General features: G+C 39.7%; 1 protein-coding gene across 1 annotated transcript; it reads right to left on the bottom strand.

The window, feature by feature from the left end:
• Window positions 1-318: 318 nt before the first annotated feature.
• Window positions 319-15,172, bottom strand: IGFBP3 (insulin like growth factor binding protein 3; the record flags this gene model as incomplete). Its single annotated transcript, XM_010708224.2, has 4 exons — window positions 319-1,919; window positions 7,882-8,001; window positions 11,388-11,614; window positions 15,130-15,172. Coding segments are annotated over 4 exons (516 nt in total), but the record flags the coding sequence as incomplete, so codon positions are not given.
• Between the last annotated feature and the right edge of the window lies 1 nt (window position 15,173).

Below are 15,173 nucleotides of genomic sequence, written 5' to 3'. Positions count from 1 at the left end.
GCAAAACCACTGGCTGCAATAGGCTGCAATACTTGGAAAGGCACATGACAGTACTGTTCTCATACTCCAAACTCCCAACCCAAAAGGAAATTACAATGACGATGTAATTGCTTTTTTGTTTGTTTGTTTTTTTAATTATGTTGACATCAAACATTTATAGTGACACATACAAGAATATATTATATATTTATATAAATATATAGGATATTTATATAAAATATATAAATAAATACATATACAAAGTATGGCATTACTTTCCAGAGAGAGCTGGTACACTTCACAGGCCACCTTTCCTTATCCAGATTTCACTTTTTTTTTCCCCCCCCCATAAAGTTCAATAAACCATCAGCCAAAACAAAACAAAAGCAAAACTGCCAAAGTCTTCTTTATATAAAAGCATCACCTATTAGAATAAAACCAAAACACCTGTCTTCGAATTAAAAGGACATATAATGTCATGGCAGGTGGTTTGGATATTTAAACTGTGGTTCTCACTATGCTTAAATACAGGCAAATAATTTCTATCAAAGTCAAAGGAAAAAAACTATTATGAGTAGTACAAACAAAGCACACAGGTCTCAACAGCCAAGTACATAATCCCCTCATTTGCACTGTTTTAAACATAAAACATAAGCTCCTGATAGTGAATGCGTGCTTTGATAGAATATATTAAGACAACACAGAATAGACACAGTTTTTAAAAAGAAGTCAGCAAACAGAAAGGCTGGTACTGTAATGGCCATTTTTTGTCCATAAACATTTTATAGTAACATGAGGAGAGCTGAAGGAAACAGACAAATGATAAGCCCTGTTGCAAAAAACTGAAGCTAAGGACGGATGAAGAATGAATGCTTTACAGAGAGCTCCAGTGCAACTGTTACGTTTTCCAGTGGCATAATTCAGTGATGGGTACATCAGAAATACCAATAAAACAATGAACAAAATTTAGAAGATTTTCATGGTATTTGTACCTACTTCATATAACGAAACAACCCCTTCTGGAAACACTTCCTTTACTCCACAAGTTCATTTCTAATACCTAGAATAGGTCAGTGTGTATGCACGTGGAACTATACACATTTGTAAGTCATCCCGTATTCTTACCTTCTCTTTGCATACAGAAGTATACACTAGAATTATTGTCTAGTTTGGTATTCATATGTTACGCTTATTTAAATAAGTTTATTTTAAAACAATTATATTAAATACAGAGTAACAGAATATTCATAATACACTTTACAGAAAAAATAGTCATGTCTTTATCTTAGAAATATGTCTCTTAAAAAGTTCTTTGAAATTTTTATAAAACATTTTACCCGTGAAGATAAGTCAGACCTGTAAAAAAAAAAATCCCTACCCTTTAAATCCTCGTGTGTTACTTTTCGTTGTTGTAGTTGCTTTATTAATTTTTACAAGTTTTCAATCTATGAATTCTTTCAAATTAAAACCACAATCTCTCAGGATCAAGTTGGCCACAAGCCATTTCTTAAAAGGTCAGTGGAAATTCCCTGAATCCATTCTGAAGTGCCTTGTGTTTTTCTTTCTCTCTTGGTGTCAATAGTGCAGGTTTTCATGGGAATTCGGAGCTCCCTACACGTTCTGTAGGAAGCTCAACACGTATCAGTGGCCAGGTACAGCTGCAGAACCCATAGAGGCCTGGATCCCCCCAGCCACCGCAGGAGACAGACAGGAAACAGAGACCGTAACGCCTTGGAAATGCAGTACTTCCCTCCAAGGTCTCTGCTAGGTCCAGCTGTCACACACAGATGCCAGAAGAGCTTGGCATTCAGCCCTCACTTGCTTTCCAAGTTATAGCAGTGGACATCTCCTTTTCCCTTGCCATCATATCCAGGAAGCGGTTGTCCATATTTATCCACACACCAGCAATAACCTCTTTTTCGGCCTTTGGATGGACGGCACTGCAACAGAATGTAGCATCTAATTAACATATTTTTTTTGTTTTATTTTGCTCTTGTTATGACAAGCAGGAATCGTGCTTGATAGTTGCATTGCTATATTCTAGCCATATATAGAATCAAATAGAAGATTTGCTAGAAGGCATTTCTAGAATCAAATTAAAGATTTATCACCACTACAAAGTGTAACAGTACAATATCTAATTTAATACTCCACCCATAAAGCATTTTCTATCTAATTATGAATAATAAAACTGCTCCAAGAATTACCAGAAAACAGCAGAATGAACTACCCCCTATTATATTAAGCAACACAGTTGTTGCCTGCTGAATTTCAGAACTACTTACAACTACCTACAACCTACGCTGACTTGGACACATCTTTGGAAAAGAAAGTCAAGAGGTTTGTTCTACACAAAAAGCACAAGTCCAGCAAAGACTGCTCTTGCAGCAACAAACACCCCTGGTTTGCATCTGTTTTCTGAAGGAATATCAATACCATCATTTATATTAACAGATACACAGTCCTTCTGAAACTGAGCTCTGATTTCAACAACCGCTAAGTGATCTAGAACTGTCTTAGTCTACAACCTTCATTACTGTCAGAAATTAGTTGCACAGTAGCATTTGTTAACAAACTGACCAACCTGAAACTAGCATCAAATAAACACAATGCTGAACTTCTTCAGAAAAAGTAATGTAATAAAAGCAGATAAAAAAAAGTCTACCCTGTACTAACACTCTTCCCAAGAAACCAAGAATGGTAAAAGCTAGACTAAAGAAGATGACACTGCAAATTACACTTGGTGAATAACCCTGGGTACAGTTCAGCCTAAAGGAAACTCTGCAATGTCTTCATACTTTTAAAAAAAAAAAAGACACTTGTTTACTGGGCACAGTCTCCAACCCCCTTGCTAAGACAGAACCTCCATCTACCCCCAGTTGCTTAGATTTGATGATAGAGGATGCACTGCAAATGCTAACAGAGAAGGACACTGAGTCAGGATAGAAGGAATTCTGACTCCAGCAGAAGTGGTAACAAACATCTAATTTTTCAAAGGCTGGGGTTTCATCTGTTGTACCAATGTGTGAAAATGAACGGACAAGACAGAATACTGTAAAGGCTATCATACAAGCAAAGCAAATGCCACACCTGAGATCAGAGCAATTCAGGTATTTCAGAAGTTTATTCTGGGTACCAGCTGTAGATTCATTACAGGCCAGGTAAACTTTCTATTATAACTCTTCTGCATTGTTCTCTCCTCAGAGTTTCACACTCACCCTGCTCTCCCATGTCAGCGATCCACAAAGCTAATGTGTTTCCCATGCATGGGTACATAAGGAAACTTCAAGTAAATGTTGTGCATCATATGCTGCCCACAGCATCTGACACTGAAGCCTAGTTTAGGACCTCAGGTGAACGAGTGGTATGTCAGGAAGCACAAACACGGGCTACTCCTGGGGACAGCCTGCACCAGCAGATAGGCCTGAGAGCCAAGTAGTTTCTGGAAGCGAAGATTAGCACAGACAGCACTCACTAGGAAGTTGTGAAAGACAGATGAGAACAGATCACACATTAGAGCAAGTCTCTGAACATTCCTCCTTGGCAGGAACCCAAGTTTTCACCTGGGCTTACTTTAGAGTAAATTAAATAACATTAATCATCACTGTAACTGAAAGTTATTCTTACATATGTACCTTAAACTGCATTTATCTTCTTTTGGTTTTGTTTTTAAAGGAGAGAGTGAAAAAGTTCAAGCCTGTTGAGAAAGCAGCTACATGAATAATTTGAACTGCATGATTAGCTTTTTCTTGATTTTAGTCACTTCTTTAGTCTGCCTCCTGCATCAAATCTTTAAATGAAATCAAAGTAAATTTTAGAATCATACATTGTCTCATAAAACAGACCAGTATTTGTTCACATTCTCTAAGATTTCAGTGAATGGCCATTCAAAGGTCACTGATGTCAATAGGATTTTTTTTTCTTTACTTTTGGTGGTAACTGAACTTGGATACCTTAACTGATATTAAGGTTTAGCACACTAAATCCTCTCAGCTTGGTATCAAGTAATCAATAAACAACTGCTTTTGCATCATTTACATTTTACAAATAAGGAAACCGAGGCAGCAATTCTGTAGTTGTTTTTACCAAGAGTGAAGGCACAGATGGAGCCCAAATTAGAGTGCTAATTTCTTGCTGTTGATCTGTTTCTCTGGCAATTAAACTAAACTTCCACTAATAACAGCAATGCAGCCTCCCCTTTTAAAAATACTATGTGAAGTATACTACAAAACTCTCAGCTGATTCATAGGCTTATATCACTGTCAAAACAAATAAGTTGAAGTTATCTCACGTTGTTGGAGGTCTGGATTGCTTTTTTACAGCTGCATACTCCATTTGTGGAATTAACAATAGCAACTTCAAAATGAAAAACAGATTGAGTTAGGTTCACAGTTGAAGTAACACTGTGAGGAAAAAATAGCAACCTCCCACGACTTTATCTTATTTGCTCAACAATACTGTCAGAAGAAAAGCGTTTCAGATTCAAATGCAATGTTTATCATGAAAGCTTGCTAGCATTCCCCACTGGAATAGTACACAATTTGTATGGAGTAAGCACACATTCTGTACTCCACATTTCTCAGCTCTGCCTTTTGTATGACTTCAGAAGTCCAAAAGAGCTGGAAAACTGCCCAAGCAGTGGAGTCAATAGTTACTTCCAAGAGCAGCACCAGCTGCCAGCTTCGTGCCACCTGCCTCTCTGCTCTCCACAAAGACATACCACAGAAGCAGTTGTGGGGCACACCAGAACATATGGTATCCCAGTGGAATCCTGATCAGCCCAGAGGTCTCTGTAGAGCTACAGCTGTGGTCTCCTCAAACAGCACAGCCAGCCCTGATGTACACCTCAGGCTGTGCTGGCTCCTGCCAAGGCCAGCTCTGCTTTCAGTGGAACAATTCCAGCTCACATTTAGGTGAATATCTCTATCTGGTATACAAATATGGGACAATAATTCCAGTATCAAAGCAGAAACACACCCATATTAACGTAATCTATAAACATGCTACATACTATACTTGAATAGTGGAAGCCTACATGTGTGATTTATTAACATATTTAGTATGCTTGATTTTTAAAATGTTTATATCTAAACAAGGTCTAGAATAATTTTTGTTACATGACTGATGAAATAAGATCCTTGAAATTGCTGAAAATTACTTCCTATGGTTATTCCCGAAAAGTCTGTCTCTACACAGAACAAATGACAAGAAAAGTAATTGCTTTCAACTTGTCTGCAAGAGCAAGTGACCAGGAAAGAAAAATATACCAACATAAATTATGATCATAAAATCTCATTCAGGAGGCATTTTTTAACAGATTCCTACCATCTCATCACACACACACACATATATATATATATATATATATATGAATTCACTAAGCAGTAGTTTCATCAGTCATTTCTCGAATTAAAAATGCTTAACTCACATGCCTTTTGTGATGGATTTACTATTTCCTAACAAATTATTCTAAATGTTGTTGTCACAACAAAATATAAAATCAATTAGACTGAATGCTGCTAATAGTAGCAATGAAAAAAAATTAACAAAATAGTCCAGCGTTCACTTAATCAGGTTAGATATCTGCTTGTGGTTCCCAAAACCATCAGGCCTAAGTTTTGAGGCTCCACAAAGAAAAACAAATAAAACTGCTGTACTGTTTTGGAGAGAGTGAACTCAGTGTGGCCAGAACTCGCTTCCTACTCCATCTGATGTTTCTTTCCTAGGAGTTAATTAATCAAGGGTAACTGAAATACATTATTATTCCTTCACACTTAGTTCATGAGAGAAGCAGTCTGCTCCTGTAAGCACTAGTTGTGAAGGCCTATGCCAGTGGTTGATTGCAATTCTTTTAGAGTAGGAACATTCAAACTGTGTTATACATATTTATTCACACTGGCTCCATTTTCTGACATTTCTTACAAGATTCTGTCTGTCTCAAACTCCCATGCAGCTACAGAGACTTGTACAGATTGGCAGAGTGTATGACACGGTTGGCCATGTATGAAGGCACCCCTTCAAGCTTTATATTTGCTGACCCGATGGGCTGTTGCAACCACCTTCTCTAAAACTATTTGAGACCCCAGATAGCAAGGAGACTACACACAGCACAGAAGCTTCTTTGCTCTGTACCAACACCTCACTCTAGGTAAATGAACTTCTAGGATTAAAGACTAGAAAAGCGTATCTACATTTTCACCTTCCATCTCCTCCCCCTTCTCCCCCCCATCCACTTCTAATTCAATTCATTTTCTGCCTCAGTGGCAGAGCCATGACTGAGCAGTAAGGCACTTGAGTATGGGCTTCCTGTGGATCTGATCTACTATACATACACACCAGAGAAAATACACAAGCTACCACCTTTTTGTGATAGAACTAAAACTATCTCCTGAACAAAGTAAATACCAGTCTGTGGTCTTCTGTAATACCCTGATAAGAACAAGGACTACAATACACTTACATGTCTTCAATGCAGTTAAGTGACATGCTGCTCTGAAGAAGCTAAGCATATGCATTTGTGGCACAGCAGCAAAACACAGTTCTATCCTTGCTCCACAGAGCTCATATAGCAGTCCGTGGAATTTCCTGAACAAATGCAGACTGGGATTTGAGCACTGCAATCTGTTAATTTACAGGCAATGAGACACAAATCAACAGTGGGCTCGCAAAACTTCAGAAGCAAATTCTCCCTGCATAGGAGTTATTGCCACCAGCTCTGGAAAAAGCTTGGGAGTGTAGATAAGCTCAGCAGCACACAGCCAAGGTTATACAACACAGTCCATTGCTAGACTAATGGCAGAAGGTAAACTCATCCCTATAACTATCCCCTATTTCAAAAAGCCCACCTGACACTGCAAGCTAATTGCAGAGCTTCATGAAATATCTGAAAGTCTAATGCTGTTTCTAAGAAAGCCAGAAGACAAACAATGAGGAGATACCACTCCTAAACTGATGTGGCGTGCTCTGAGATTGGCCTACCACTTTCTGCTTAATGCATCAGACATTAACACACTTAGCCACTCTTGGTTAACACAGCTGAAGAGGCTGACTCAGATAAACACAAAATCTGTAGTTACAGAGGTTTGCTCTCAGGAGAATCTTGCATCTTTTGAGATCGGGAAATTCTGGAATTATATCAAGACACACATTCAGAGACAGGTCACTAACTAAGCGGCAGAATTAGAAGAGATGTGCACACAAAGCAAACAGTCTGTCATGTCTTGCTCTTCTGCAAGCTCTTGAATGAGCTTTAAGGGCAGCTCTGGATGGAGAACACTGCTGCAGTACAACTGAAGCATGAATACCTGTAGCTTAGGTCTGCATTTGTGAAAAAGGGTCACAACCTTGAAGTCAAATGTAAATGGAGAACCAAGGAGGGCCATCTTTGCTGCACAGCAACTACTAGATGTATCACGATAACATGACCTGGATTTTGGAAGTGATCTGTGTAGCACATAAAGGACAGACACATGTCTTTCTCAAATTGCTTTTTGTAATATAATCCAGTGCAGTTCTTCTAGGAACTTTCAAGCAGCTATTTACAATTCAAAGCATTGATCTATTGCAGTCATATGGCGACTGCAACATTTAGCTCCGTGGGTTATTACAGAGCCACTGCTTTTTTTAAACTGAAGGGCATTAATATCTAGGACAATGGTCAAACCATGTGTGATTAGGCACAAAGTTTCTCAAATTAATCTGCTGTTATGAAAAAACAGAAAATAAAAACACTATCCCCACTTCACAAGGTTCAACAATATCACATCAGAACCTAAAATTTGAATTAAAACAGCTCCTCTGTAAAATGACACATAACACACCTTCCTGGCAAGAGCAGAAGGATCAGAACAGCGCAGAAAAAGTGAAGCGTACTCACTAAAACAATCAAGACACTGTACTTACTTGCTTTTTCTTGTAGAATCCCTTCTTGTCACAATTTGGAATATGGAAACCCCTAGGACTCAAGACATTGAGGATCTTTAGGTGGTTTAAAGTGTCTTCCATTTCTCTACGACAGGGACCCTGTTAATGAGCACGTTTTAGAAAACACAGATGAAACTTTATTCCCAAATGCTGTCTTTCAACAAGACTTAATAAAACTTCAAAGGGTTAAGATGCATTAAACAAAACAAATCCATTAAAACAAAGGAGATGCCAAGAAGCAAACCATTCACAGATAGAAGTTCTGACATTATGCTTTATTCAGGATAAAGCATAATTTCTAACTTCTGATATCCGCTAAATGCTGAAGGCCACATAACACGCTCACACACAGTGGCATTTCCAGCTGAAATCACATCCACATATATGTAAAAGACAGCTTGTACGTCAACCAGTCATATGTAACAACTTCAGTTGGAAAAAGGCAGATCTTCATCAAGCAGGAAAAGAAGAAGATAAGCAATTGGAAATACAACATTTGGCAAACCTTCCCTAGTGCCACTTGATTTCTGCAATTCTTCTGGATTTAAAGGATTGAATAAGACATACTAAATTGAAAATGAGTAGTCTGGCATGCTATACATGTGTTTATAAATACACTGCGACTCTGGATAAGAACTCCAAGTTTCAGCTGAACCAAACAGATGCAATCGTGCAAATAAATGCAGTCATACAAATGAATGGTTGCACAACATTTTCATCATGTAAGTATGTAACTTTTTGCACTAGCTTATCTGTAAAACAAAGACAATAACAGTGTGGATTAGCTCTATGGCAATGAGGTAAGAACTTCCAGAATTGTTTCTTAAAACATGTCTCAAACCTCAACTAATTATTACTCACTGAAGCCCAAAATGGTCAGGGTGTAAAGCGTTACCAGCCCCATTTTGGGGTCAGAAAAACTAGGAAGAGAGGAGTTAAAATTTTACTAGAAGCCAGGAAAGCAGTCAGGATTAGCAGCAGGAACAGAATTCAAGAATCACATCCTGCAAACTCTGTGTTTAGCCACACTCCTCCCTGAGCACATTATTGACTCAGTCCACCAACCTGATTCTTCAGCAGAAACCAAAAATTCTTAACACAAATTACATACATTTAAGATGTTTAAGTTGCTGTATCAACACAAAGACTCGATGGTGAGACTGTCAATTAGTGAAGTAATGACATTTATATTTTCAAGCAGTAATGTCACAAGTTCACCCATATGAAATGCCTTTCACATGTCTGAAAATGTACAGACTCCACTGCTCTGCTGCAGTTTAAAACTGGTTTTGTGGTAACAAAGAATCTTCCTTGCTGTTTTCTTTCAGTATCAACCCCCGTAAGTTCTAGACAAGTGATTTAAATTGCTGCTTTTATTGGCAGCAAGCAAAAATATTCAGACACACTGACTGCAGATCACACACTGAAAGATTAGGGATTGAGTTGAGCCTACACAATGAGCAACAGCATTTTTTAACCATTACTTTGAAGCAGGCCTCACAAGCCAAAGAAACAAATATCAAAAGCTAGCACACAGACATAGGTAGGTCATTCACTTGCTGAAGTACCTGCCTCAGATGGACCTAGTTCAGGTTCCTACAGATATGAATAACTTTGGTAAGTCACACAGACACCACCTACCAGGTAAGTAAAACATTTATCCCGCATAAAGATGAAGATCCTATTTCCTCAAAGATAAGAAAGCTCACTCATACTGGAAGAGGTTTATTATTTCAAATTTTTGGGAAGAGGACATACTAAAACCTAGATACATAAGTGTTTTTACTAGATAGCTGGTCATCAACAACAAAAACTACAGTTTAAACAGCCCTCCTGTGTTATCTTGGGAGGCCACACTCTTCAGACAAAACGTACCAAAGGTTTCAAAATCTTCTGCAGGTGTGAAGCTATGCCTGGTTTCAACACAACTGCTTTGTTGAGATGTCAAAGTACATCAATCCATATTTTTAAGTTGTGTGGCACAGGCTTGAGGATACCAAGCTAGCAGCCAAGAAGTCTCTGAATTCAAAGTAATGCCCCCTCAGATTCACCTTACTCTGACTGCCCATTCTTTTTAATGGGTATCCTCCTTCCCTCTGTGCCATTATGTGCATATATTGGCACTAAATGATAACTGCAAGTGGAGGTGGTGTTCAACATGACACGCAGTGAACGCCTGTTCACTCGAGACCCTAATCCAGGCACATCCAACTCGCTGCCCACAAGCTGCATGCAGCTCAGCACTGCTCACAGTGCAGCCCACAGGACAGGAGGAGGGCACAGTGCAGTGCTGACAAATAATATGGTGCTACACTTGATTTGCACAGAAATGATGTCAGTCTTCAAAGATGAAAATTTGAAAAGACATTGAATGCGGAAACACTGCCAAATTTAACGCATATCAAGGAATCACAGAATGTTTTGGGTTGGAAGGAACCTCTAAAGGATCATCTAGTTCCAACTCTCCTGCTATAGACAGGGACACCTCCCACTAGTCCAGTTGCTCAAAACCCCATCCAGCCTGGCCTTTAACACCTCCAGGGTGCCCACATCCTCTCTGGGCAACTGTTCCATAGTCTCATCATCCTCACAGTAAATAATTTCTTCCTACTAGCTTGTCTAAATGTACCCTTTCAGTTTAAAGCCATTGTCCCTCATTCTGCTGCTATGTTTCCTTATAAAGAGTCCCTGTCCAGCCTTCCTGCAGGCTCCCTGCAGGTACTGGAAGACCACTACAAAGTCCCTGCAGAGTCTTCTCTTCTCCAGGCTGGAAAGCCCCAGTTCTCTCACCTGTCCCCCTGTGGGAGGTCCTCCAGCCATCTGATTATTGATTGCTTCATAAAGAAAAAAAGCAGAACTGAAAAAAGTGTCACTTCAACAAGATGTTTTTAAAGAAGTTAAAGCTCAAATGGTCTCCATTATAAAAACTAGTTACATGATAGCAAATCTGTCTGGAAAAAAAAACAAACAACTATTTCCTGATGGTGAGTTTGTTAAGCAATATAGGGAAAGTACACATAAAACTACACTAAAGCTCCATAGAGCACAAACAAAACATCACAGGACTGAATATGCAGTGTCTTCCTTTTTTCCATTATTATAACCCCTAATAATGCTTCATGCAACCACATTCATCAGACAGTGACACTATTAAACCTGTCTTGAGTCCATTGACAGAAACAGGTGGAAACAAGTACTTTCACTACGAACTTATTTTGTGAAAAACATATTCATATCAATGTAAACACCAGTGCATTAGGCCTCTTTGTCTTCTGAATATGATCTGTTTGGTCAGCTGCTTGTCTGCATTTGCAGACTGAACAGCTGTATTGCAAAACAGTCAGAATGCTTTAGATGATCACAACAAATATAACCATTTTGGTTATTTTCTTGTTTACTAGGTTGAAACACAACATGCAGATACAGTCACACAGATACACGTTCAGAAGTAGGAAAATGTCTTTCCACTTACACAATTTACTTACATATTCAGTTTCTTGCTTGGATTCTGAAGAGAAATTCAGTGTATCTGTACTCTGTGAATCATATTCCACTTTATAGCGCTGCGTATTTTTGGCTTGCTCTTTCCTGATGATATCTATTCTGATGTGCTGCGGAGGCAAATTTGAATCTGGCACTCTGTGCAAGTTTGGGATGGCCTGATTTTCTAAGCTACTGGTACTCCTGTCTTCTTCTGAATCACCAGAATTTCCTTTGAAAAGAACAAATTCAGTGAAGAAACAAAGTTAATTGACTATCGGCTGAGTCTGGAAGGGCAACAGACCACTGAATTCATCTACAATTTTAGTTTTTCTTTATAAAAACGCTTATAACACCAAACAATTCAATATTCTGTAAGCATCTCCACTGCTAACTGTAAAGAACTGCAACGAATTTTCTAACTAAAGGCTTCCCTCCTGGCACTGTGTCATTCTAACACCTGTGCTGGATGCCTCTAAAAAACATGCTGCCTTCTTAATCACTTGAGAACTATTTATATTCACTTCACTTCCAACTATTTGCAAACCACTACTGCCTAGGTTTCTCAGTCCTCATTCTTCGCTGGTTTCCTTTCCTGGCAGAAGGAGGAAGGTCTGCCACACGCAGAGTGCTGCCAGCGCTTGGCCCTGAGTCAGAGCTGCTAGCAGCCCAACCAACATGGGACACGCAGAGCACTCACATCACGTGCTTCTGACCCACAGCAGATTTAAACAACTTTAAATATATCTAACCTGGGAAACTTACTGGATAGAGAGCAACTAATGATCTCCCCTAGGAGAATAACAAAAAGAAAATCTTCACTGCAAAGTTTCTACCATGCTGAGCTTGATAGTAGCAGTTGATTATTTTAACACCATTTTTCCTCTTTGCTTTACTTCACATACAGTACAGGAGAAAAACTGTTTCTGATTTTAATAAAGAGGAATGAAAAGATCTCATGATGTACTAAATATACTTTTAAGGGTAATGGGCAAGAAAAAATAAGCCATTCATTCTGTAGTGGTATCACAGGATAAACATCTACTTTCAATACAAGCCTCAAAAATACTTTTTCTTTGATGACAGTTTTACCATCCATGGAGCTAGAGGAGAAATGCATTCTTCAGAATATTGCACAAGCCCAGTGCTTCTATACCTCATGAAGTATTTGCCTACACCGCATTTCTCTCTTTTAAGGCTCTTGCAATGTAAAAGGCTCTATTTCCTCTACAGGATGGATGCTTTCAGCTATGATAAGAAAAAAGAAATCATATTGGGGTTGCACAATAATAACTGATGCACAAGAAACATCCTGAAAACCTATATTAAAATTATACTTGGTGGCTCATTGGAAAAAACCAGACAAGCCAAGAAATCCAGTGCTGAAGTATTGTTCCACTGGCAATACACAAGAATCAGGGAGGAAAATGAGCAGGAGGGATCAGTCAACATCTTGGTACTGGGGGTTTTAGTGTAGCCACTGATAGCAAAAGACATAATTGACTGAGAAAATCCAGCTCCTAGCACAAATGGATAGGAGGTTCAAGTCTTAAATATAAGATTTCCTAGCTAGTGATGGTTAAATCATACTCTCAGCACTATCTGAACTCATTTCTGGCAATGCAATGTCTCTTTCTTGAAATGAATTTTTTTTCCCCACATTCTCAGTGAAGCCTGCAGGAAGTGACACAAAAATGTTATGAATTCAGATCTTCTACATATAAATATTATGCCTAATAACTCTTCTACATTCAGATATTAGTTTACCAACTATATCAAAAATATTACTGCACATTAAGTAGTCACCAGGCTATCCACACAGTTTCAACCATCGTGTATTGATGGCATTTCTTACACTTAAGTCTAGAACTGCCATAATTCCACTTTTTAAACTGCACAATGTATTCAATTAACTCTATTCTACATGACCTCATTCCATATCACCTCTACACCCTGTTGTAGTGGAAACAAAACTGTTACTCAAGTTACTTGCTTTCTTTCAAAAAGAGACTAGAAGGCTTGCATATAAGCATTACTAATTATCGCTTTAGTGCCCCAAAATCTGAGCTGTAGAAGTAGTAGCCTACTTTAGGTGGTCTTAAGAAGTTCCTATAATACACACCAGCCACAGAATTCTAGCAATCACTACTAATGATCTAAGTGTGGCACCTAATGCAGGGCCTAGCCATGCGTAACAGAGAAGATGTGCTCCTGCTCCAGGACAGAGGGTACCACCTCAGAATCTTAATTCCCTAGCATTGGATTTAGCAGTTGGAACAGCACCCACAAAGAGGTGGACACTGTGTGCGATATCAGCATGCAGGTTCAGCTTCCTTCTTGCACCCAGAGTTTTCCATCATCATGCCTTGAATGCGAACTGAATGCGACCTACTTCCCACTTAAGGAATCAAAACATCTTATTTCAAAAAAGGAGTTCTCTGTATGCCAAGAATGCAAAACAGGACATCAATATTCTGCCTACTTCATACAGAAAAAGGAAGTATTTTCACTAGGCCTCTTTCCCATTTCCTCTAGGGGTTGTTGAATTACCTTGCATTAAACAGTACCAAGTTCCAAGGACTGAGGAGTACCCACTGTTGTCAAATCACGTGAAGAATGAAGAGTCAAAACGTTCACATGAGGAAGGCAGCTGCTCCATGCTCCCATGAGATTTAGAACTTCAGTAAGCACCTCTGAACTCTCGCTCAAAGCACCACAGCTTGGCAGCAGCACATAAGTTATCATAATAACGTTGTCTTACTCTCATAGCAGCCAGTTTTTAACTGAGACACCAGTGCCACTTCCTCAGCTAAGGAAAGGCCAAAGAGTTCCTGTAACCTAGCAGAAAAACCCCTAGTTTTTAAAAAAGGCAAACGATGGAAAGACTTCTGACACACTTTTTCTATTAAATAAATATTAACATACTTGCTGTTGGTTAGCAAACAGTTTAATGAAATACTTGCAGAGAGGGACTGTGCTTTCTTGATCTGAAACCCAGGTCTTCCTGTCTCTTAAGTTTCTAAATATGCACGTTAACAGAACTTTTTCCAACCGTCTCTTCCTCTTCAAGCCAAACAGAACCTGCTCTGTGAACGTCTCATTTGCAAGAGGCACGGGAAAGCTTTGTTTGACCAAAGCCTTCTTTGCAATTCAGAGAAAAGCAGCGTCCTCTCACCGCTATGCGAACGCTTCGTTCTTAATAACGACTTCCAAGGCTCAGGGAAATACTTCACTACGTTCCTGTTCTCTCCTTTCTAAATTATGTTATTCCCAGTTTTAGCGTTCCCCCGAGTTCGCCACGCTGCAGGAGTCAGCCCACACTCTGCAGTGTTTTCGCACCCTCTTTCCAGGAACACCAGTGACAAAACACAGGGATTTCAGCTCTGTAAAGGTCCTTCAGCCCGGCAGCCTCACACAGCCAGGCGGGCAGCACGCACCTCCTTTCCTCCCCCTCAGATTTCTTCTAAGAAGAGTAACTTCGCTTCTTTTCTGAAGGGCTACTTAAAAGCGAAGAAAACAAGTGACGTCGGGACAAAAACCCAAACGGCTCGTGCCACACTGGCCTGGCCGCCGAGAACCGCTGAAGCAGCGGACGGCGCCGGCCTCCCCTTCCCCCGCCGCCCGACCCTTCTCGCCTACGTGCCTGACTTCTGAACTGAAGGCGAATCGATCGAGACGCCGCACACGCACGCACGCACGCAGCCTCGGCGTTTCTGCTCGCCCCCGCCCGGAGCCACAGCCCCTTACCTGCAGCGTGCGGTGCCGGCGCCAGGAAGGCCCGCAGCTCGTCG

This window comes from Meleagris gallopavo, chromosome 3 (genome assembly GCF_000146605.3).
Source record: "Meleagris gallopavo isolate NT-WF06-2002-E0010 breed Aviagen turkey brand Nicholas breeding stock chromosome 3, Turkey_5.1, whole genome shotgun sequence".
Classification (NCBI taxonomy): domain Eukaryota; kingdom Metazoa; phylum Chordata; class Aves; order Galliformes; family Phasianidae; genus Meleagris; species Meleagris gallopavo.
This window is presented reverse-complemented; position numbering and strand designations above follow the sequence as displayed.